At 45.5% G+C, this 26,258-nt stretch overlaps 1 protein-coding gene across 1 annotated transcript in view; it reads right to left on the bottom strand.

Annotated features, from left to right (window-relative positions):
- The window catches only part of LOC137428762 (chitinase-3-like protein 1), a 218,380-nt gene that overhangs the window by 189,259 nt on the left and 2,863 nt on the right, over positions 1-26,258 (bottom strand). Inside the window, exons 3-5 of the mRNA XM_068118658.2 lie at positions 20,426-20,464; positions 4,194-4,371; positions 3,476-3,520 (exon numbers count right to left, since the gene is read on the bottom strand). Coding sequence (XP_067974759.2) covers positions 3,476-3,520; positions 4,194-4,371; positions 20,426-20,464 — 262 coding nt within the window. The remainder of the gene's footprint in view (positions 1-3,475; positions 3,521-4,193; positions 4,372-20,425; positions 20,465-26,258) is intronic.

The following is a 26,258-nucleotide window of genomic DNA, read 5'->3' as shown; positions in this document are numbered from 1 at the left end:
CATATATACATATATATATATATATATATATATATATATATATATATATATTATATAGTATATATATATATATATATATATATATATATATATATATATATATATATATATATATATATATATATATATATATATATATATATATATATATATATATATTATATAGTATATATATAAAATAAAGTTTTTGTTTGTTTGTTTGTTTGTCTGCATGCGCTAATCTCCTGAACGGTGAAAGATAGGAGGAAACCTCTGAAACAAAAAATGTCAGGACGGGACCCGGGAAGGTTATAGGCTAGGTGGCGAGGCCGGTCAAGGCCACCTCGGCCGGGCTGGGCCCATTTCGCAATTAAAAGCTGAGCTGAATTATAGTAGTCACTCTTCTACGGCCGTGAGTAAAAGCTGAATTATAGTCGTAAATGAACGAAATGCGGCCGCGGCAAGGAAGGTCTTACTCCGCTGCTTCGCAAGGCCATGTTTTATTCCTTTTACAGTACAGAAGATTAAATTCATTCAAAAAGAACCTAGGCAATGCCAGTTGCATTCAGCTAGTTAACATAATCCTTATAATTAATTATCACAAAACCACCCTTCTTTTGGCGACATGCAAACACTCTTAACCTGAACATTTACCCTGCTTATGGACATCGAGATGGGCTTCTCCTTCTTCGCGTCACATGGTCCATACTAAAACCTACACATTCTGAACTTTCCTAAGGTATTCCATACCTACCCCCCACAAATGTAACATTATTATTCTCTCTGTGGTATGTAGATTACATTAGATCTAGGGTCGGGCATCAATAACATCGGTGGTGTGTTCATTTACCAACTTTCTTGTGGAGTGCTCACCAAGTGGTTTAAGCATTCGAGCAAGCACTCTATTCAAAACAGTTGATATGGAATGGCTGGCTTGGCAAGCGCTAGCAAGCTGCTTAGTACCTGAATACACCCCGGGTTTCCTCCCTTTCAGTTTTGTGTTGCTGTTAAATAGCAGTTGCTACTGTTTCAAAAGGTTGCTACTGTTGCTACTATTTTGTGTTTGTTTTCAGCACCCGCACTAGAGGTCTTTGTCTTCGATTTTGTGTTTGTTTTTTATTCTTTGGATTCTCTTTTTTCGTTCTGGGTATCTGTTTCCCTTCCTGAACTGCTGTATTTGTCCTACTTCCTTCCGCAGTTGCTTTCTCTGTGTGTCTAATCTCTGTCTCCAAGGTGGAATTTGGTTTCTATTTGTGGAGCCTGGTTTTTTCTTCTTCTGGTGTTGTTTGCCCGTTACGTTTTCTTGAATGAATAGTGCTGCCGCGAAACAGATATTCATTTCCTCCAAGGTGGATGATTTTGAACTCATTTTTTGAAATTGAATGGTTGGGTCGCCTCACTAAGATTTTTTATTGTTTTATATGTGATAAAGTTTTGGGGTGTGTGTGTGTGTGTGTGTGTGTGTGTGTGTGTGTGTGTAAACATGTTGACAGTGCTGCATGTCAGAGCAGAAACTCTGCCAAGGATTCCAAGGAACTGTCTATAGAACTACGAGATAGAATTGTGAGGAGGCATAGATCTGGGGAATTTTATCTGGGGATAAAACAATTTCTCGAGTGTTGAAAGTTCCCAAGAGCACAGTGAGCTCCATCAATAGGAAATGGAAAGAATATGGAACTACCCAGACTCTTCCTAGAGCTGGCCGTCCGACCAAACTGAGGAACCAGGCAAAAAGGACATTGGTCTGGGAGGTGACCAAGAACGCAATGACCACTCTAAAAGAACTAGAGTTCCTTGTCTGAGATGGGAGAACTTGTTGGAAGGACAACAGTCTATACAGCACAAATCTAGGCTGTATGGGAGAGTGGCCAGACAGAAGCCACTCCTGAGAAAAAGATACATGACAGCATTGCTGCAGTTTGCAAAAAGGCATGTGAAAGACTCAAGAGCATGAGACAAAATATTCTGTAGTCCGACGAGACAAAAATGGAACTCTTTGGCCTGAATGAAAAACGCTACGTCTGGAAAAAACCGAGCACAGATCATCACCCATATAATGCCATCCCTACCGTGAAGCATGATAGTGGCAGCATCACGCTATGGGGATGCTTTTCAGTGGCAGGGACTGGGAGACTTGTAAGGATAGAGGGAACAATGAATGGAGCTAAATACAGGCAAATCCTTGAGGAGAACCTGCTTCAGAGTGGAAAAGACCTTCGACTGCGGTGAAGATTTACGTTCCAACAGGACAATGACCCAATCATACAGCCAAAACAACACTGGAATGGCTTCAGAACAAGAATGTGAAAGTCCTTGAGTGGTCCAACCAAAGCCCAGACTTGAATCCCATTCAGAATCTGTGAAAGACTTGAAGATTGCTGTTCACCTACACTCCCCATCGAGCTTGACAGAACTTGAGCAAATCTGAAAGGAAGAATGGGAGAAACTCCTCAAATCCAGATGTAAAAGCTGATACAGACAAACCCAAGAAGACTCAAAGCTGTAATCGCTGTCAAAGGTGCTTCTTTGAAGTGTTGACTCGGGGTTGAATACTTATGTAAATTATATATTTCTCTTTCATTTTAAATTATTTTGTAAAAATAAAAAATTACACTTCAACATTATGGGGTATTATGTGTTGATGAGTGTCAACAAAACTCCATTTAATCCATTTTAAATCTAGTCTGTAACACAACAAAATGTGAAAAACGTCAAAGGGTGTGAATACTTTCTGAAGGTGTACTGTAAGTCAAAAGGTCTGAAGAGTGTAGGGGGTCAAAAACGGGTCCAAAGGCTGAAAAGGTGTAAATATTTGAAAGGTACATTTCAATAGTACGTAATTAATACACTTTAGACTCCCTCATTGCAACAACCTCATTTAGATGGGACGTGATTTATGCACAAAAAAGGTCAAAAACGATTTCTAGTGAGTTGTTTTCTTCATCCAAGTGGTTAAAATCTACGCCATTTTGTCAAAGATTACTCGCTATTCGCTGCGATAGCTGAGATTACCCATGACAAACGTACATCTGCTTGTGGTATAAGAAGGTCGTGTAACATTTTCCCACAGACAGACGTGAATCATAGTATGATTAATGTTTGGAGAGACGAGTTACTGAGAGATGTGCAATATACCATGTAGGAATAGCTACTCTCGGTGATTTACCATTGCTTTTCCCTTAGCACGAGTTCTGGGAGGATTTTGGAATTTTGCAAAGGTACTTGCACACGATGACCTAATCAAATTGTACCTGTGGATATTTAACACACATAACTGAGTGTTAGCTGAGAGGGACAGCAAACATTATCTTCTGTCTGAAGAACGGCACACTCCAACATGTAGCACACACACTACATTTATGTGTAGTTGAGTGTAAAGTCTTGTCAACGGACGGACGTACTCCTCATCTATGTGCTCGGAAGTGATCAGATGTTTTTATATTATACCTTTTCTCTTCAACAAACCAGAATGTGAAGTTTATAAGCATGAACGTACCTCGGACGAACCATAAATGACAGAATAATCTTCAAATTCTTCGTGCTGTGGGAAAAAAACAAACAAACAAACAAACAATGAGCCAAAGCGTTGTCGAGAAACTTTTATAAACTTGACATGACGTCACAGATTCTTTAAAAATGGAAATATTTCATGCCTGGTTGGTTCGTAATGCCTTCATTTTCCAGTACAGTTTGTAGTATCATGTTTTTTTGGAAAACATGCAGGCCCACAGGGATCATTTACTTGTTAGGGCAGTGGTTCTCAAACTTTTGTCCTCAACCAAAAAATTGCAATCACATTCCCCTCTCTACTTAAATAGTATTGCTACCTAATTGGTACTGCTAGCTACGATAAAAAATTGTCGGAGAAAACGCTGTCGAAGTGAAAACCCACCTCAAAAACCGGGATTTTGAGGGGGATTAGTTATTTTGGTTCATGACTGGGGTTGCGAACCCCTGTGTTAGGGCATTACAAGTTTGTGGGATATAGCATGACTAGTTGTACATGAGTAAACTTCAGTAGGTGCAGGATCACATAGTTGCAATTGCCTGTGTTCCAAACTGTTCGCTTCAGTATGACTTTAGCATGATGATGTGTTAAGCTTTCTGTATATGAGCTCTCCATGTGTAAAACAAGAATCTCAGAGTAAAATAACAATACCTGCTGTTAACTTTATTCAAGGGTTGGAAACTGTTGAAGTACTTTTGTCACTAACCTGTTTTTCTGCATCTCAATAACATTGTAATGAGGGAAAGCTCCCTCTGGGAAGGTGGGTGGATCAAAGCCTCCCCGGTATATCACGTGGGTACATATGTCCACATTTTTTGGAATGAAGACGAGACCTTCTTCTGCTGTCAACTCCTCCACCAAACAAATCCTTTTGAAATTTCCTCCTAATTGAAGGGAGAAGAACATATGCAGAATTCCTTCAGTTTTTATGACTCTTTGCTCTGAACATGAATCCAAACAAGCACTTGCTGTCAAACCACAAACATCAAAACAGTATGATTAGATTACATTAAAACTATGATTTCTATTAATACACTGTGATATTAAAACAGTGTGATTTATATTAAAACAGTATGATTTCTATTAATACAGTATGATTTCTATTAATACACTGTGATATTAAAACAGTGTGATTTATATTAAAACAGTATGATTTCTATTAATACAGTATGATTTCTATTAATACACTGTGATATTAAAACAGTGTGATTTATATTAAAACTATGATTTCTATTAATACAGTATGATTTCTATTAATACAGTATGATTTCTATTAATACACTGTGATATTAAAACAGTGTGATTTATATTAAAACAGTATGATTTCTATTAATACAGTATGATTTCTATTAATACACTGTGATATTAAAACAGTGTGATTTATATTAAAACTATGATTTCTATTAATACAGTATGATTTCTATTAATACACTGTGATATTAAAACAGTGTGATTTATATTAAAACAGTATGATTTCTATTAATACAGTATGATTTCTATTAATACACTGTGATATTAAAACAGTGTGATTTATATTAAAACAGTATGATTTCTATTAATACAGTATGATTTCTATTAATACACTGTGATATTAAAACAGTGTGATTTATATTAAAACTATGATTTCTATTAATACAGTATGATTTCTATTAATACACTGTGATATTAAAACAGTGTGATTTATATTAAAACAGTATGATTTCTATTAATACAGTATGATTTCTATTAATACACTGTGATATTAAAACAGTGTGATTTATATTAAAACAGTATGATTTCTATTAATACAGTATGATTTCTATTAATGCACTGTGATATTAAAACAGTGTGATTTATATTAAAACAGTATGATTTCTATTAATACAGTATGATTTCTATTAATACACTGTGATATTAAAACAGTGTGATTTATATTAAAACAGTATGATTTCTATTAATACACTGTGATATTAAAACAGTGTGATTTATATTAAAACAGTATGATTTCTATTAATACAGTATGATTTCTATTAATACACTGTGATATTAAAACAGTGTGATTTATATTAAAACTGTATGATTTCTATTAATACACTGTGATATTAAAACAGTATGATTTCTATTAATACACTGTGATATTAAAACAGTGTGATTTCTATTAATACACTGTGATATTAAAACAGTATGATTTCTATTAATACACTGTGATATTAAAACAGTGTGATTTATATTAAAACAGTATGATTTCTATTAATACAGTATGATTTCTATTAATACACTGTGATATTAAAACAGTGTGATTTATATTAAAACAGTATGATTTCTATTAATACACTGTGATATTAAAACAGTGTGATTTATATTAAAACAGTATGATTTCTATTAATACACTGTGATATTAAAACAGTGTGATTTATATTAAAACAGTATGATTTCTATTAATACAGTATGATTTCTATTAATACACTGTGATATTAAAACAGTGTGATTTATATTAAAACAGTATGATTTCTATTAATACACTGTGATATTAAAACAGTATGATTTCTATTAATACACTGTGATATTAAAACAGTGTGATTTCTATTAATACACTGTGATATTAAAACATTGTAATTTATATTAAAACTATGATTTCTATTAATACAGTATGATTTCTATTAATACACTGTGATATTAAAACGGTGTGATTTATATTAAAACAGTATGATTTATATTAATACAGTATGATTTCTATTAATACACTGTGATATTAAAACAGTGTGATTTATATTAATACACTGTGATATTAAAACAGTGTGATTTCTATTAATACACTGTGATATTAAAACAGTATGATTTCTATTAATACAGTATGATTTCTATTAATACACTGTGATATTAAAAGTGTGATTTCTATTAATACAGTATGATTTCTATTAATACACTGTGATATTAAAACAGTGTGATTTATATTAATACACTGTGATATTAAAACAGTGTGATTTCTATTAATACACTGTGATATTAAAACAGTATGATTTCTATTAATACACTGTGATATTAAAACAGTGTGATTTCTATTAATACACTGTGATATTAAAACAGTGTAATTTATATTAAAACAGTATGATTTCTATTAATACAGTATGATTTCTATTAATACACTGTGATATTAAAACAGTGTAATTTATATTAAAACAGTATGATTTCTATTAATACAGTATGATTTCTATTAATACACTGTGATATTAAAACAGTGTGATTTATATTAATACACTGTGATATTAAAACAGTGTGATTTCTATTAATACACTGTGATATTAAAACAGTATGATTTCTATTAATACACTGTGATATTAAAACAGTGTGATTTCTATTAATACACTGTGATATTAAAACAGTGTGATTTATATTAAAACAGTATGATTTCTATTAATACAGTATGATTTCTATTAATACACTGTGATATTAAAACAGTGTGATTTATATTAAAACAGTATGATTTCTATTAATACAGTATGATTTCTATTAATACACTGTGATATTAAAACAGTGTGATTTATATTAAAACAGTATGATTTCTATTAATACAGTATGATATTAAAACAGTATGATTTATATTAAAACAGTATGATTTCTATGAATACAGTATGATTTCTATGAATACACTGTGATATTAAAACAGTGTGATTTATATTAAAACAGTATGATTTCTATTAATACAGTATGATTTCTATTAATACACTGTGATATTAAAACAGTGTGATTTATATTAAAACAGTATGATTTCTATTAATACAGTATGATTTCTATTAATACACTGTGATATTAAAACAGTGTGATTTATATTAAAACAGTATGATTTCTATTAATACAGTATGATTTCTATTAATACACTGTGATATTAAAACAGTGTGATTTATATTAAAACAGTATGATTTCTATTAATACAGTATGATTTCTATTAATACACTGTGATATTAAAACAGTGTGATTTATATTAAAACAGTATGATTTCTATTAATACATTATGATTTCTATTCATACACTGTGATATTAAAACAGTGTGATTTATATTAAAACAGTATGATTTCTATCAATACAGTATGATTTCTATTAATACACTGTGATATTAAAACAGTGTGATTTATATTAAAACAGTATGATTTCTATTAATACAGTATGATTTCTATTAATACACTGTGATAAAAAACAGTGTAATTTATATTAAAACAGTATGATTTCTATTAATACAGTATGATTTCTATTAATACACTGTGATATTAAAACAGTGTGATTTATATTAAAACAGTATGATTTCTATTAATACACTGTGATATTAAAACAGTATGATTTCTATTAATACACTGTTGTGGCGGACACAAAAGCCCACTGGCGTGGTGACATCATTCCACGCACCAAGTGGGCGGTGGCCACGTCCGAGGGGTAGGCGTGGCCTCATGATATACACCGGGCGCCCAGCCTGGAGCGGTACAGTGTTACAGTGTAGTCTTACAATAAAGACGTTTATATGTTACCGCTTGTCCGCTTCCTCCTTGCTCACAAGCAGCGCGCGTAACGCCGCGCTTTACTGGTGACCCTCGACGTTGGATCTGCCATAGCGATCCTTCCGAACACGACGCCATTGCAATGGCCAACGACAAGTCAATGGCGATTAAACTTCCCGAATTTTGGGAGGCCCAGGCCGAGGTCTGGTTCGTTCAAGCCGAAGCCCAATTTCAGCTTCGGCGCCTCACCAACGACGACCTGCGCTACTGCCATGTCGTCGCCTCCCTCGGGCCCGGCACGGCCGCTCGAGTGGTGTCCGTCCTTCGCCACCCACCGGACGGCCACAAGTACGAGGCACTCAAGCGGCTACTCCTAGCCACGTTCAGCCTCACGGACGACGCACGGGCCGACCGCCTCCTGGATCTCCCCGAGCTCGGTGAGACGTGCCCGTCGGTCCGAATGGACCATATGCTGTCACTGTTGGGCGACGAAGCCCCCGGTTCGCTATTCCGGGTGCTTTTCCGTCGCCAACTTCCAGCGCAGGTTCGCCTCGCGTTGGCCGGGACCGGGCTAACGGAACCCCGAGCATTGGCGGCCGAGGCGGACAAGTACTTCGCCGCTTCGGACACGCGGGCAAGCGTTGGCGTGGCCGTCACGGCCTTCGACGCTGCTGTTCCACAGCATCATCTTCTACAGCACGCTGAGTTTCAGCAGCATGCTGATACGCACCTCGTGAACGCCGCCACGCCCCGCCCACCGCCGCGGCGAAAACCGCCACCGCGGGGAAACCCGTCGACTCCACCGGCCTGGCGGAGCCAGCCGCGCTCCTCCAGCTCCACCACCTGGTGCTGGTTCCACGCCAAGTTCGGCCACGAAGCTCGGCGGTGTCATCCGCCGTGCTCCTTCAACGGGTCGGGAAACGCCCGGGCCGGCGCTCAATTGTGGCGATGAGCGCCGGCCGTTCGAGCAGCCTGCTGTTCATAACGGACACCTTCTCCGGGCGCCGTTACCTGTGCGACACGGGAGCACAGGTGAGTGTCATTCCCGCCGGCACGTCAGACAAGCACGCCGCGGGTGGGGGCCCCGCGCTGCTTGCCGCGAACGGGACGCCCATCCGTACGTACGGAAAACGCTGCCTCTCTCTGCGGTTTGGAGGGCAGGTTTTCCGATGGACGTTCGTCACCGCCGACGTGCCCATGGCACTGCTTGGCGCGGACTTCCTGTGCGCTAATGGGCTCCTGGTCGACGTCAAGCGCAGACGGCTTGTCCAGGCCGAGACGTTCAGCTCGCTCGCATGTGCGTTGCCCAGCTCAACGAGCGGCTTGCGAAGCGGCTTGCCGAACGATTCGGTTCCGGCCACGTTGGTCTGTACGCTTCCGGCAGCGGACGCATTCACCCGCCTCCTCGCCGGCTTCCCGGCCCTCACGCGGCCCACCTTCTCGGCGGGGGCCGTCAAGCACGGGGTGGCCCATCACATCCCCACCGTCGGGCCACCGGTCTACGCCCGGGCACGCCGCCTCGAGCCGACGAAGCTGGCGGTGGCAAAAGCGGGGTTCGCTACCCTGGAGCGACTCGGCATCGTTCGGCGCTCAGAGAGCGCTTGGGCGTCGCCGCTGCACATCGTGCCGAAGCCCGGCGGGGGATGGCGACCGTGCGGGGACTATCGCCGTCTCAATGACGCCACGACTCCCGACCGCTACCCCGTCCCCCACATTCAGGACTTTTCCGCCCGTTTGGCGGGCAGGTCCTTCTTCTCGAAGGTGGACCTCATACGCGGCTACCATCAGGTCCCCGTCAGGCCGGAGGACGTCCCGAAGACGGCGGTCATCACGCCATTCGGACTCTTCGAGTTCCTGCGCATGCCCTTCGGTCTGAAGAATGCGGCTCAGGCGTTCCAGCGACTGATGGACAGCGTCCTGCGCGACTTGGATTTTGTCTACGTCTACCTGGACGATATCCTCGTCGCCAGCGCGTCCCGCGAAGAGCACCTACGCCACCTCCGCACGCTCTTCGAACGCCTGGGCCAGCATGGCCTGATTGTGAACCCCGCAAAGTGCCGGTTCGGCGCCGCCACAATCGATTTTCTGGGGCACCGTGTCACCAGGCACGGAGCCGTCCCCCTGCCGGCCAAGGTGGAGGCGGTGAAGGGGTTTCCGCGCCCCCGCACGATCAGAGGGCTGCAGGAGTTCCTGGGCATGGTGAACTTTTACCATCGGTTCCTGCCCCGTATCGCCCAGCTCCTGCGCCCCCTGCACGAAGCTCTCCGAGGTAAGCCGGGCAAAGGCGACGTTACCTGGACCGAGCAGATGGACACGGCGTTCACGGGCGCGAAGCTCACCTTGGCTAACGCCACCATGTTCGCGCACCCGGCGCCCGATGCACCGATCGCCCTCACCACCGATGCCTCGGACTACGCGGTGGGCGCGGTGCACGAGCAATGGGTGCGTGGAGCTTGGCAACCGCTGGCGTTCTTTAGCCGGCAGCTTCGCCCGCCCGAACGCCGTTACAGTACCTTCGACCGCGAGTTGCTCGGACTTCACTTGGCGGTCAGGCACTTCCGCCATCTGCTCGAGGGCCGGGCGTTCACTGCCTTCGTCGACCACAAGCCGCTGATCTTCGCGATGGGCAAGGTCACCGAGCCGTGGTCGGCCCGGCAGCAGCGTCACCTCTCGGCCGTGTCCGAGTACACGACGGACATCCAGCACGTCGCGGGGAAGGACAACCCGGTGGCGGATTGCCTTTCCCGGGCCGTCGCCCACGCAGTCCACCTCGGCATCGACTATGCCCGGATGGCAGCGGACCAGGCCGCTGACCCCGACATCCAGGCCTTGCGGACCGCCGTCACGGGCCTCCGCGTCACCGAGGTGCCGTTCGACGGCATGGGTGCGGCCCTCTTGTGCGACGTCTCCCTCGGGCGTCCTCGCCCCATTGTGCCCGCGGGCTGGCAGCGCCAGGTGTTTGACGCCATCCACGGCCTGTCCCACCCGGGCGCGAGGGCCTCCCAAAGGCTGATCGCCGACAAGTTCGTCTGGCATGGCCTCCGGAAGGCCGTCCGCGGCTGGGCCAGGACATGCCTCGCGTGCCAGCGCGCCAAGGTGCACCGGCACACCCAGGCCCCGTTGGCCCCGTTCACGGTGCCGGAACGCCGGTTTGACCACGTCCACGTGGACCTGGTGGGACGTCTGCCCCCCTCGCGGGGTTTCACCCACGTCCTCACCATGGTGGACCGCACCACCCGGTGGCCGGAGGCCGTGCCCTTGGCGTCGACAACGGCGGCCGATGTCGCGCAGGCTTTCATCGCCACCTGGGTCGCCCGGTTCGGCGCCCCCTCAGACATCTCATCCGACCGCGGCCCCCAGTTCACCTCGGAGCTCTGGGGGGCGGTTGCGCAGGGGCTCGGGGTCCGGCTGCACCGAACCACGGCCTACCACCCCCAGGCTAACGGCCTGTGTGAGTGATTTCACCGCTCATTGAAGGCCGCGCTCCGGGCCACCCTCCGCGACAGCGGCTGGGTCGACAGGCTCCCCTGGGTCCTGCTGGGCCTCCGGACGGCGCCCAAGGAGGACCTGCGCGCATCCGCGGCGGAGTTGGTCTTCGGGCAACCGCTGCGGGTGCCGGGCGAGTTCCTCCCCGACTCCACGGCACCATGGTCCGCGGCACAGCAGCGCTCCGCTCTGCAAGAGACCGCCCAGAGGTTCGCCCCGGTGCCAACGGCATGCCACGGGCACCCACCGACGCACGTCGCCCCGGAGCTTCGCACGGCGGAGTACGTCTTCGTCCGCCACGATGCCCATCGGACACCACTGCGGCCCCCGTACGACGGGCCTTTCCGCCTGCTGGAGACCGGGGCGAAGCACTTCACCCTGGACATCGGCGGTACTCCTGACCGCGTTTCGGTAGACCGCCTCAAGCCGGCCCACCTCGATGTGGACCATCCACCGCCAGTGGCCCGACCCCCACGTCGGGGCCGCCCTCCTGCGGGCGGACCCCGGCACCGCCCAGCCCCGCCGCCACGCCGCCCCCCGGTCCTGCACCCATCCCAGGAGCAGCCAGGGGCATCCCACCTGGCATCCCTGCACCCCGGACGCCGCCGATCGCCAGGGGGCGCTTCGGCCGGGTCATTCGTCTGCCCCGCAAACTGGCCCTCCAGGTGCGCGGGAATTCTGGGGGGGCGCGTGTGGCGGACACAAAAGCCCACTGGCGTGGTGACATCATTCCACGCACCAAGTGGGCGGTGGCCACGTCCGAGGGGTAGGCGTGGCCTCATGATATACACCGGGCGCCCAGCCCGGAGCGGTACAGTGTTACAGTGTAGTCTTACAATAAAGACGTTTATATGTTACCGCTTGTCCGCTTCCTCCTTGCTCACAAGCAGCGCGCGTAACGCCGCGCTTTACTGTGATATTAAAACAGTGTAATTTCTATTAAAACAGTATGATTTCTATTAATACAGTATGATTTCTATTAATACAGTATGATTTCTATTAATACACAGTGATATTAAAACAGTGTGATTTCTATTAAAACAGTATGATCTCTATTAATACACTGTGATATTAAAACAGTGTGATTTCTATTAAAACAGTATGATTTATATTAAAACAGTATGATTTCTATTAATACAGTATGATCTCTATTAATACACTGTGATATTAAAACAGTATGATTTCTATTAAAACAGTATGATTTATATTCATACAGTATGATTTCTATTAATACAGTCTGATTTCTATTAATACAGTGTGATTTGTATTAATGCAGTGTGCTTTATATTAAAACAGTGTGATTTATATTAAAACAGTGTGATTTATATTGTTGTGGATATGAGGATTGTGTTTTTTTTATTGTGTTGTATTGTATAGTAAATTGTTGTAAATATCACCCTCTGTAAAATGTAATAATTCCTTGTAAATACCTCCGTAGAGTAAGGATAAAAAGGGCGTCTCGGTAGTTATTCCATAAACACCACATTGCAGGACACGATAAAACCCCTGTTCAGTAGCTTATAACTTATTATGTGTCTTAGGGTAAGGCTGTGTCTCCCATTAATTTAAATACTCCATTGCACCGAGTGAAATAAGAGTAGATCCCCTTTCATTTCATTTCAATGGCCAACTGCATTTTGGGCGGTTTTCTTCAACCACCATTGGCCACGAGGCAGGGTTGGGGAAGAAAGGCGGGTCCCCACCTCGTCAGAGGGGGAAGGAGTGGCCCGGCCCCGAACAACCAACCAAGCACGAGGGGTTTGGTTAGAGAGGGCGGAGGAAGAGCGATCGGGGAGGTTCGCAAAGGTTCAAGGGTGGGGCTATATATAACCCATGAGAGATGCCCCCACGAGAGATGAGTTCTGCGTCTGAAAAGAGAGGTCCATGACAAGAGCTGTGTTGTGTGGTTTTGGTCAGAGCTGAGTTGGTCGTCAGGGGTGGTCAGTGGTTGCGTTGAGTGGTTGAGTTGGTTGCGTTGAGTTGTCGGTGGAGAAAGAGTGGTTGGACCAAGAAAGAGAGAGGAGAGAACCCGTCATGCCAGACCCCCCACCAGCGCGTCGGCTCCGACCGTGATCCGACCCGAGATCCGACCCGTGATCCGACCCGTGATCCCGCGCACACGACAGGATCGGTGGCATCAGCGGCCGTCGAGGTCCAGCCCGACGTCCCGTGCGGGATCAAGCTCCAGCCAGCTCCGTGCCGTCCTCCCCCCTCCAGCCACACACCTCCTTCCAGCCAATCCACTCTGCAATTCCCCGTGTGAGTCGTCTTTGTTTGTTCTGTCCTGGGTAGTAACGAAGTCTGTATAAGCTAGTATTTTCCCTGTGTCTCTAAAAGCTTCTGTATATTATTTTATTATCTTTCCTTCTCCTTGGTTACTTTGAGCCTGTAAATAGTAATAAATAGTAATCGTATTTCAAACCTTTCTTTGCCTTCGTCTTCCTTTTCTTCACATCCGTCGTCTTTGTCTTTTCCCTATTGAGCAGCGGTGGCGCGATACGGCCAACGTTTGGGTAAATCGGGTTTTAGTCAGGGAACAACTGTTCGGCCGCGGTTATACCTCCGCTCGGTAAAAATAACATCCTAATCCGAGGACCGCAACAATATTAAAACAGTATGATTTATATTAATACAGCGTGATTTCTATTAATGCAGTGTGCTTTATATTAAAACAGTGTGATTTATATTAAAACAGTGTGATTTATATTAAAACAGTATGATTTCTATTAATACAGTGTGATTTATATTAAAACAGTGTGATTTATATTAAAACAGTATGCTTTCTATTAATACAGTGTGATTTCTATTAATGCAGTGTGCTTTATATTAAAACAGTGTGATTTCTATTAAAACAGTGTGATTTCTATTAATACAGTGTGATTTATATTAATGCAGTGTGCTTTATATTAAAACAGTATGATTTATATTAATACAGTGTGATTTATATTAAAACAATATGCTTTCTATTAATACAGTGTGATTTATATTAATGCAGTGTGCTTTATATTAAAACCGTATGATTTATATTAATGCAGTGTGCTTTATATTAAAACAGTATGCTTTCTATTAATAGAGTGTGATTTCTATTAATGCAGTGTGATTTCTATTAATACAGTGTGATTTCTATTAAAACAGTATGATTTCTATTAATACAGTATGATTTCTATTAATACACTGTGATATTAAAACAGTGTGATTTCTATTAAAACAGTATGACATATTAAAACAGTATGATTTCTATTAATACAGTATGATTTATATTAATACACTGTGATATTAAAACAGTGTGATTTCTATTAAAACAGTATGACATATTAAAACAGTATGATTTCTATTAATACAGTATGATTTCTATGAATACAGTATGATTTCTATGAATACACTGTGATATTAAAACAGTGTGATTTATATTAAAACAGTATGATTTCTATTAATACAGTATGATTTCTATTAATACACTGATATTAAAACAGTGTGATTTCTCTTAAAACAGTGTGATTTCTATTAAAACAGTATGATTTCTATTAATACAGTATGATTTCTATTAATACACTGTGATATTAAAACAGTATGATTTCTATTAAAACAGTACGATTTCTATTAATACAGTATGATTTCTATTAATACAGTATGAGTTTCTATTAATACACTGTGATATTAAAACTGTGATTTCTATTAAAACAGTGTGATTTCTATTAAAACAGTATGACTTATATTAAAACAGTATGATTTCTATTAATACAGTATGATCTATATTAATACACTGTGATATTATAACAGTGTGATTTCTATTAAAACAGTATGATTTCTATTAATACAGTGTGATTTATATTAATGCAGTGTGCTTTATATTAAAACAGTGTGATTTATCGAGGAGATCCAAATTTTGATCCAATCGAGGAGAAACTTCACAGATCTGTTCAGCATGTCAGTCTACTAAAATGTCATTTTAGAATTTGCGATAGGTCACGTGGTTTGGCAGATATCGTTAATTAAACGAATTTTTTTTTTTAATGGATATCTCTTGAATCGCTTAATTGATCGACGTGAAACTTCATACTGTAGTAGAAGTCATGAAGAGTAACAAGTGTGCAAAATCTCAAGATGATTGGATGTACAGTCTGGAAACTAGAAGTTGTTATTTCCTGAAGAAGAAGAACCACAACACATTTTTTTGACCAGGCCATGTGACATAACCACCTCACGAGCTAAGGGTAGCTCGAAATTAAATTGTCTTCGGATTTGGCAGTCGCTAGAGGGTGTTAACATTCGAATGCAACAAATCTGGGCAAATTGTGATGAATTTTCGTAAAACTACACGATATTGTCATTTACATTGGAAAATAACATTGTAAAACTCTCCGCCGCCTCGGCTTATTTCTCGCTCTGAAGTTCATCCTGTCTTCAATTTTAGGGAGAAAGAGAGGTATCTGCAAGCAATGGTGACCTTTATTTTGTGGAAATCCGATTTAAAATGACGAAGTTATCCAAAATCTAACATTTTAAATGGGTCGCATTTCCAAAGTGAAATCTTCCACAGGTAAAATATCCACACGTGCAGGCACACCTTACGGCGTCAATTTGGCTCCGATTTCAAATCGGATTTCGATTGTCGTATTGCCTCGGATTAGTTAACAAAATAGCACAACAAATTTGGTGACAATCATGAAAAATTTGACCAAGTTCGATCGACAGGATACTTCGTTCTACGCTGACATACGGCACGGGCCACGGATGACGCCATGCCACGGCAGGACGTTCTTCCACGGGTGGCAGATATCGTTAATTAAACGAAAATATTTTTTTAAATGGATGGGGTGGGGGGGATGTGTGTGTGTTTGTGTGTGTGTGTGGATGTGCGTGTGTGGATGTCTGTGGGTTGGGGGGGGGGGATATGTGTGTATGTGGGGGGGGGGGTTGGGGTGTGCGTGTGGAGGAGGGGGGTTGGATATGTGTGTGTGTGTGTGTGTGAATGTGTGTATGTGTGGAGGGGGGTGTGTGTGTGTGTGTGTGTGTGTGTGTGTGTGTGTGTGTGTGTGTGTGTGTGTGTGTGTGTGGCTGTGTGTGGGGGGGGGGGATGTGTGTATGTGTGTGTGTAGGGATGTGTGTGGGGGGATGTGTGTGTGTGGGTGTGGGGGGGGGTGGATATGTGTGTGTGTGTGGAGGGGTTGGGGTGTGCATGTGGAGGAGGGGGGATGGATATGTGTGTGTGTGTGTGTGTGTGTGTGTGTGTGTATGTGTGGAGGGGTGTGTGTGTGTGTGTGTGTGTGTGTGTGTGTGTGTGTTGGGAGTGGGGTGGGGAGATGTGTGCGTGTGTTTGTGTGTGTGTGTGTGTGTGTGTGTGTATGTATGGATGTGCGTGTGTGTGTATGTGTGTGTGGGTGTGAGGGGGCGGGTGGATATGTGTGTGTGTGGAGGGGTGTATGTGTGGAGGGGTGTTTGTGTGGGGGGAGGGGTGTGGGGGTGTTGTGTGCGTGCATGTGTGTTAGGGTTGGGGGGGGTGGGGGGATGTGTGCATGTGTTTGTGTGTGTGTTAGGGGTGGGGGATATGTGTGTGTGTTTGTGTGTGTGTGTGTGTGTGTGTGTGTGTGTGTTGGGGGTGGGGGGGATGTGTGCATGTGTGTGTGTTAGGGGTGGGGGGATATGTGTGTGTGTGTGTGTGTGTGTGTTGGGGGTGGGGGTGGGAGGACGTCGTGTGCATGTGTTTGTGTGTGTGTATGTGGGTGGGGGGTAGGGGGAATGTGTGTGTGTGTGTGGGGATGTGTGTGTGGGGGGGGGGCGTGGGGGTGTGTGTCGGGGGATGTGTGTGTGGGATGTGTCTTGGGGTTGGGGGGAGGGGGATGCGCGCTTGTCTGGATATGTGTGTGCGTGTGGGGGGAGGGGTGTGCGGGTGTTTGTGTGTGTGTGCATGTGTGTTAGGGTTGGGGGGGGGTGGGGGGATGTGTGCATGTCTTTGTGTGTGTGTTAGGGGTGGGGGGGTATGTGTGTGTGTTTGTGTGTGTGTGTGTGTTGGGGGTGGGGGGGATGTGTGCATGTGTGTGTGTTAGGGGTGGGGGGATATGTGTGTGTGTGTGTGTGTGTGTGTGTGTGTGTGTGTGTGTGTGTTGGGGGTGGGGGTGGGAGGACGTGTGCATGTGTTTGTGTGTGTGTTTGTGTGTGTATGTGGGTGGGGGGTAGGGGGGATGTGTGTGTGTGTGGGGATGTGTATGTGTGGGGGGGGGGGGGTGGGGGTGTGTGTCAGGGGATGTGTGTGTGGGATGTGTCTTGGGGGGTGGGGGGAGGGGGTTGTGCATTTGTCTGGATATGTGTGTGCGTGTGGGGGGAGGGGTGTGCGCGTGTTTGTGTGTGTGTGTGTGTGTGTGGATATGTGTGTGTGTGTGTGTGTGTGTGTGTGTGTGTGTGTGTGTGTGTGTGTGTGTGTTTGGGGTGGGGGGTGTGTGTGTGTGTGTGTAGGGGGGATGTGTGTGTGTGTGTGGGGGTGGAGGGTTGTGTGTGTGTAGGTCGGGGGGGGTTGGTGTGTGTGTGTGTGTGTGTGTGTTTGGGGGGAGGGGTGTGGGTGGGGGAAGGGGGGATGTGTGTGTGTGTATGTGTGTGTGTTGTGTGTGTGCATGTGTGTGTGTGTGTTGGGGGTGGGGGGATGTATGCGTGTGTTTGTGTGTGTGTTAGGGGTGGGGGGATGTGTGTGTGTGTGTGTGTAGGTGGGGGGGGTGGGTTGGTGTGTGTGTGTGTGTGTGTGTTTAGAGGGGTGTGCGTTTGGGGGGAGGGGTGTGGTGTGTTTGTGTGTGTTAGGGGTGGGGGGATGTGTGTGTGCATGTGTGTGTGTGTGTTGGGGTGGGGGGGGGTGTAGAGATGTGTGCATGTGTTTGTGTGTGTGTGTGTGTGTGTATGTGGGGGAGGGGGTGGTAGGGGGAATGTGTGTGTGTGGGGGGATATGTGTGTGGGGATGTGTCTTGGGGGGTGGGGTGGAAGGGGATGTGCGGTTGTGTGGATATGTGTGTGTGTGTGGAGGGAGGGGTGTGGGGGTGTTTGTGTGTGGGTGTGTGTGTCGATATGTGTGTTTGTGTGTGGGTGTGGATGTGTGTGTGTGTGTGTGTGTGTGTGTGTGTGTGTGTGTGTGTGTGTGTGTGTGTGTGTGTGTGTGTGTTGGGGGTGGGGTGTGTTTGTGTATGTGGAGGGGGGGTTGGTGTGTGTGTGCGTGTGGGGCGAGGGGTGTGGGTGTGTGTGTGGGAGGGGGTAGGGGGGATGTGTGTGTGTGTGTGTGTGTGTGTGTGTGTGTGTGTGTGTGTGTGTCGGGGTTGTATCCAAGGGGGTTGTGTCAAAGCATGTCCAATGAAAGTGGGGTTGTATGAAAGTGGGGTTGTATGAAAGTGGGGTTGTATCAAAAGTGGGGTTGTATCAAAAGTGTGGTTGTATCAAAAGTGGGTGCGAGTAAACCGGTCATCACTGCCAGCAGTTTTAAAGTGGCAGTTCTAGTTTATATTAAAACTGTGTGATTATATTAAAACGGCATGATTTGTGTTGATACATTAGCTGTATTATACTTTTTAAAGTTGATTTTCTGTTAAGTTAATTCATACCAATGTTGAATTTTTCAAACGCAGCATGAAGCAGCCACCGTAAACGGGAGGCAGAGGAACGCACGGACAGACATCACGGTTCACAATATAATAGATGACTTTCCTTTCAAGGAACTTCGATACAGAAAGAGACAATTTGGCCCATAAAACCTATGACCGTTTTTTCTAAATAGAGTCAAGGCTCTTGGATGAGATACATAAATGAGGGACACCAAGCAACTGCTTCCACACAGGTGTGGCTCATGTGTTAATTCAGCAAATAACATCCCAGTATGCTTAGGGCCTTGTATAAAAATGCTGCCCAGGCCTGGTCATGTATAAAAATGCCATAATTATGGCTGGCATGGCTGCAAGAGACCTCTCCAATGCCCCCATCCACAGAGCATGTGTGGTCACCCAATGGTTTGATGAGCATGACACTGGTTTATCCATATGTCATGGCCTTCTCAGTCACCCTATCTGGATCCAATCGAGCATTAATGGAATATTGTGGAACAACGCTGGAGATGGCGTTTTCCACCTCCATCAAACAAGTGTGAGGTGATCGACTTTCTCGTGGAAGAATGGTGCCGCATCCCTCCTGCAGAATTCCAGACGTTCGTGGACTATGCCACGTTTGTGAACAGGCCTTATTGGCTGCACATGGTGGCCTTATGGCCGATGCCCTATTAAGTGACTTTATATTGGTGTTTCCATTTTCTTGCTCAATACATGTAAGTTTTTCTGGAGTTATTTTGCATAAAATAAGCGAAAAAATTATTCTCCACATTCAAGTAATATAATTTATAAGTCCAGGGGACTATGTCAAAAATATCATCAATTTGTAAACTTCAGTTAATGCCCATCTTTTGGTATTATCCTTTACAAAATGTGCTTTGCATTTCGAAATCCTAACGATATCGCCGAGTTTAAATTTAGGTTTTCTCGGATCACGTTTTTTCCATATTCTGATTGAGTTTGAGTGCAGATAAGTCAAACAAACTGACGTGCGCACAGACGGAAACACGCGCGCACATACGGACACACGTGTGCACATACAGAAACACGCGCGCACATACGGACACACGTGCGCACATACGGACACACGCGTGCACAGACGGACACACGCGTGCACAGACGAACACACACACACGCAGACATTTTTCGGAGATGCAGACAGACACGTCAGAAAATCTAGTATATTTGTTTAAAAGCATCCTCAAGACTGACACTTTTTATTTTTCAAAGGAACAACCCACATGTATCTCGACCTTAAATCAATGTTTGATTTTGGTATACTTGTATCCCCTGCCATGTCAAAGTTCAATTCAGGTGACACTAACGAGGGAAAACATCGCTGTCGATTTATATATCTGTGTGAGGTACATTTCAGTGGCACATTGCCAATAGTGAAGGTGCACAAGTACCTTCGCTCATCTGTACTCCTCCAAAAATGAACAACACACCTGAAAAAAAAAAATGTGGAAACATACTCATCATAAATCACTCTTTCCTCCAAATGCTGATCATCAAGCAAGGAAACTGCATGCACCATTTTCAAGTGTTTGGTATGACAGAGATATTAAACCGAAACATGACGAAGCCCAAACCGAAACATGACGAAGCCCAAGCCGAAACATGACGAAGCCCAAGCCGAAACATGACGAAGCCCAAGCCGAAACATGACGAAGCCCAAGCCGAAACATGACGAAGCCCAAGCCGAAACATGCCGAAGCCCAAACCGAAACATGACGAAGCCCAAGCCGAAACATGACGAAGCCCAAGCCGAAACATGACGAAGCCCAAACCGAAACATGACGAAGCCCAAACCGAAACAAGACGAAGCCCAAGCCGAAACATGACGAAGCCCAAACCGAAACAAGATGAAGCCCAAGCCGAAACAAGACGAAGCCCAAGCCAAAACATGACGAAGCCCAAGCCGAAACATGACGAAGCCCAAGCCGAAACATGACGAAGCCCAAACCGAAACAAGACGAAGCCCAAGCCGAAACATGACGAAGCCCAAACCGAAACAAGACGAAGCCCAAGCCGAAACATGACGAAGCCCAAGCCGAAACATGACGAAGCCCAAGCCGAAACATGACGAAGCCCAAGCCGAAACATGACGAAGCCCAAGCCGAAACATGACGGAGCCCAAGCCGAAACATGACGAAGCCCAAACCGAAACATGACGAAGCCCAAGCCGAAACATGACGAAGCCCAAGCCGAAACATGACGAAGCCCAAACCGAAACATGACGAAGCCCAAGCCGAAACATGACGAAGCCCAAGCCGAAACATGACGAAGCCCAAGCCGAAACATGACGAAGCCCAAGCCGAAACATGACGAAGCCCAAGCCGAAACATGACGAAGCCCAAGCCGAAACATGACGAAGCCCAAGCCGAAACATGACGAAGCCCAAACCGAAACATGACGAAGCCCAAGCCGAAACATGACGAAGCCCAAGCCGAAACATGACGAAGCCCAAGCCGAAACATGACGAAGCCCAAACCGAAACATGACGAAGCCCAAACCGAAACAAGACGAAGCCCAAACCGAAACATGATGAAGCCCAAGCCAAAACATGACGAAGCCCAAGCCAAAACATGACGAAGCCCAAGCCGAAACATGACGAAGCCCAAGCCGAAACATGACGAAGCCCAAACCGAAACATGACGAAGCCCAAACCGAAACATGACGAAGCCCAAACCGAAACATGACGAAGCCCAAACCGAAACATGACGAAGCCCAAGCCAAAACATGACGAAGCCCAAGCCAAAACATGACGAAGCCCAAGCCGAAACATGACGAAGCCCAAGCCGAAACATGACGAAGCCCAAACCGAAACATGACGAAGCCCAAACCGAAACATGACGAAGCCCAAGCCGAAACATGACGAAGCCCAAGCCGAAACATGCCGAAGCCCAAACCGAAACATGCCGAAGCCCAAACCGAAACATGCCGAAGCCCAAACAGAAACATGCCGAAGCCCAAACAGAAACATGCCGAAGCCCAAACCGAAACATGACGAAGCCCAAACAGAAACATGCCGAAGCCCAAACCGAAACATGACGAAGCCCAAACAGAAACATGACGAAGCCCAAACCGAAACAAGACGAAGCCCAAACCGAAACATGACGAAGCCCAAACCGAAACATGACGAAGCCCAAACCGAAACATGACGAAGCCCAAACCGAAACATGACGAAGCCCAAACCGAAACATGACGAAGCCCAAACCGAAACATGACGAAGCCCAAGCCGAAACATGACGAAGCCCAAACCGAAACATGCCGAAGCCCAAACCGAAACATGACGAAGCCCAAACCGAAACATGACGAAGCCCAAACAGAAACATGACGAAGCCCAAACAGAAACATGACGAAGCCCAAGCCGAAACATGACGAAGCCCAAACCGAAACATGACGAAGCCCAAACCGAAACATGACGAAGCCCAAACCGAAACATGACGAAGCCCAAACAGAAACATGACGAAGCCCAAGCCGAAACATGACGAAGCCCAAACCGAAACATGACGAAGCCCAAACCGAAACAAGACGAAGCCCAAACAGAAACATGACGAAGCCCAAACGGAAACAAGACGAAGCCCAAACCGAAACATGACGAAGCCCAAACAGAAACATGACGAAGCCCAAACCGAAACATGACGAAGCCCAAACGGAAACATGACGAAGCCCAAACGGAAACAAGACGAAGCCCAAACCGAAACAAGACGAAGCCCAAACAGAAACATGACGAAGCCCAAACGGAAACAAGACGAAGCCCAAACAGAAACATGCCGAAGCCCAAACCGAAACAAGACGAAGCCCAAACCGAAACAAGACGAAGCCCAAACCGAAACAAGACGAAGCCCAAGCCGAAACAAGACGAAGCCCAAGCCGAAACATGACGAAGCCCAAACCGAAACATGACGAAGCCCAAGCCGAAACATGACGAAGCCCAAGCCGAAACATGACGAAGCCCAAGCCGAAACATGCCGAAGCCCAAACCGAAACAAGACGAAGCCCAAGCCGAAACATGACGAAGCCCAAACCAAAACATGACAAAGCCCAAGCCGAAACATGACGAAGCCCAAGCCGAAACATGACGGAGCCCAAGCCGAAACATAACGAAGCCCAAGCCGAAACATGACGAAGCCCAAGCCGAAACAAGACGAAGCCCAAACCGAAACATGACGAAGCCCAAACCGAAACATGACGAAGCCCAAGCCGAAACATGACGAAGCCCAAGCCGAAACATGACGAAGCCCAAGCCGAAACAAGACGAAGCCCAAACCGAAACATGACGAAGCCCAAACCAAAACATGACGAAGCCCAAACCAAAACATGACGAAGCCCAAACCGAAACAAGACGAAGCCCAAACCGAAACATGACGAAGCCCAAACCGAAACATGACGAAGCCCAAGCCGAAACATGACGAAGCCCAACCCGAAACAAGACGAAGCCCAAACCGAAACAAGACGAAGCCCAAGCCGAAACATGACGAAGCCCAAACCAAAACATGACAAAGCCCAAGCCGAAACATGACGAAGCCCAAGCCGAAACATGACGGAGCCCAAGCCGAAACATGACGAAGCCCAAGCCGAAACATGACGAAGCCCAAGCCGAAACATGACGAAGCCCAAGCCGAAACATGACGAAGCCCAAGCCGAAACAAGACGAAGCCCAAACCGAAACAAGACGAAGCCCAAGCCGAAACATGACGAAGCCCAAGCCGAAACATGACGAAGCCCAAACCAAAACATGACGAAGCCCAAGCCGAAACATGACGAAGCCCAAGCCGAAACAAGACGAAGCCCAAGCCGAAACAAGACGAAGCCCAAGCCGAAACAAGACGAAGCCCAAGCCGAAACATGACGAAGCCAAAGCCGAAACATGACGAAGCCCAAAGCGAAACAAGATGAAGCCCAAACCGAAACATGACGAAGCCCAAACAGAAACAAGACGAAGCCAAAGCCGAAACATGACGAAGCCCAAACCGAAACAAGATGAAGCCCAAACCGAAACAAGACGAAGCCAAAGCCAAAACAAGACGAAGCCCAAGCCGAAACATGACGAAGCCCAAACCGAAACAAGACGAAGCCCAAACCGAAACAAGACGAAGCCAAAGCCAAAACAAGACGAAGCCCAAGCCGAAACATGACGAAGCCCAAGCCGAAACAAGACGAAGCCCAAACCGAAACATGACGAAGCCCAAGCCGAAACATGACGAAGCCCAAACCGAAACAAGACGAAGCCCAAACCGAAACATGACGAAGCCCAAGCCGAAACATGACGAAGCCCAAACCGAAACAAGACAAGCCAAAGCCGAAACATGACGAAGCCCAAACCGAAACATGACAAGCCAAAGCCGAAACATGACGAAGCCCAAACCGAAACATGACGAAGCCCAAGCCGAAACATGACGAAGCCCAAGCCGAAACAAGACGAAGCCCAAACCGAAACTTGACGAAGCCCAAACCGAAACATGACGAAGCCCAAACCGAAACATGACGAAGCCCAAGCCGAAACATGACGAAGCCCAAGCCGAAACATGACAAGCCAAAGCCGAAACATGACGAAGCCCAAACCGAAACATGACAAGCCAAAGCCGAAACATGACGAAGCCCAAACCGAAACATGACAAGCCAAAGCCGAAACATGACGAAGCCCAAACCGAAACATGACGAAGCCCAAGCCGAAACATGACGAAGCCCAAGCCGAAACATGACGAAGCCCAAACCGAAACATGACAAGCCAAAGCCGAAACATGACGAAGCCCAAGCCGAAACAAGACAAGCCAAAGCCGAAACATGACGAAGCCCAAACCGAAACATGACGAAGCCCAAGCCGAAACATGATGAAGCCCAAGCCGAAACAAGACAAGCCAAAGCCGAAACATGACGAAGCCCAAACCGAAACATGACAAGCCAAAGCCGAAACATGACGAAGCCCAAACCGAAACAAGACGAAGCCCAAAAACAGGAAAGATGACATCAGATGCAATGATTGATTCCATGACATTTCCTGTAATTGACAATGAACACAACAGTAAGGCCTTTGATTTGACAGCATTTTCTGAACTGGCTTCCTTGCGGCTGCACTACCATTAGTAAAATGTGATGACACGCAGCAGATCTTGAAGTCCAGAAATGCGATCGAATTGAATGTTTTAGTTTTTAATCTGATTTATCAATATATTCTCATCAGGAAAACCATTGAGGGCCTGTTAACTGATAAAGGTCCTTGTACCATGGAAGGGACCATTTTATATTGAAAGATTCTCAGGCATGTAGTTTGAGGACCGTATCAGCCAATTTTGCCCGTAGTTTATGTGAGACCTCGAAGCAATTCTTGACTGACGTGTTTCTGCTGAAGATTCCTGTTTCAAAAGCTGCCCATTCTGCATTCCTGCTCGTGCGGTGAGAACACACCCAAATAGTGCGAAGGCCGAATGCCTCAATTCTGTTTGCTTTCAAATCTTGTGTCCCCAACCCTTCACTCTCTGGACCCACACTACCTAGTCACATCCAACTGCTCCTGGACTCTGTTTTCTCCACCTGAGAAGGTGGAGATATTCTCGCAACACTCGACTGATTCTGCAAGTGGACAGGATGCCATCAGCTCATGTCCTAAAACTGCTCTGCTCATCTTGCACCTTGCCCTGTCTGCCCTTTTCACTCTGTAATTTGTCCTTGGTCATCTTTCATCTGCGAACATCACTGCACTACATCAAAAATAGGACCACTGGACCTGTAGCTTACCTGTGCCCCGGCCTAATGATGCAACCTGATTTGGTAGCATTCTGACTCCTGGGTTTGGAGAAGAAGATTTTTGAAGAAATTTACTAAGTCTGCCATTTTGACATAAAGTCATGTGACTGGAACGAGCTTTGCAATCCCCATTACCAGTCAGGTGGTGTGGAACCTTGCTGCCAAATTTCTGCCGGATCGGCCCAGCGGTTTGGCCAGTGAAGTCAAAACTGGCAACAGATGGACGGACAGTGCACGATGACATTACCTTATCTCGAATTCCAATTGAAGACGAGCTAAAAAAAAAAAGGAGCAAAAACTGATCCAAAAACCAACCACAGACCTATCAGCTAACCTCCAATCATCTGCAAGGTCATGGAATCCATCCCTCTCTCACTTTTTTTTTTTTTTTTTGTATACTGAATCGAGGCTCGTGAAAGAGCTAAAAATTTAACTCTCTCTCCCTCCCTCCCTCTCTCCTCTCCCTCTCTCCCTCTCTCCCCATCCCTC

Source organism: Myxine glutinosa, chromosome 5 (genome assembly GCF_964187855.1).
Source record: "Myxine glutinosa chromosome 5, kmMyxGlut1.1, whole genome shotgun sequence".
Classification (NCBI taxonomy): domain Eukaryota; kingdom Metazoa; phylum Chordata; class Myxini; order Myxiniformes; family Myxinidae; genus Myxine; species Myxine glutinosa.
The sequence above is the reverse complement of the archived record's forward strand: the minus strand, read 5'-3'. Positions and strand labels throughout refer to the sequence as shown.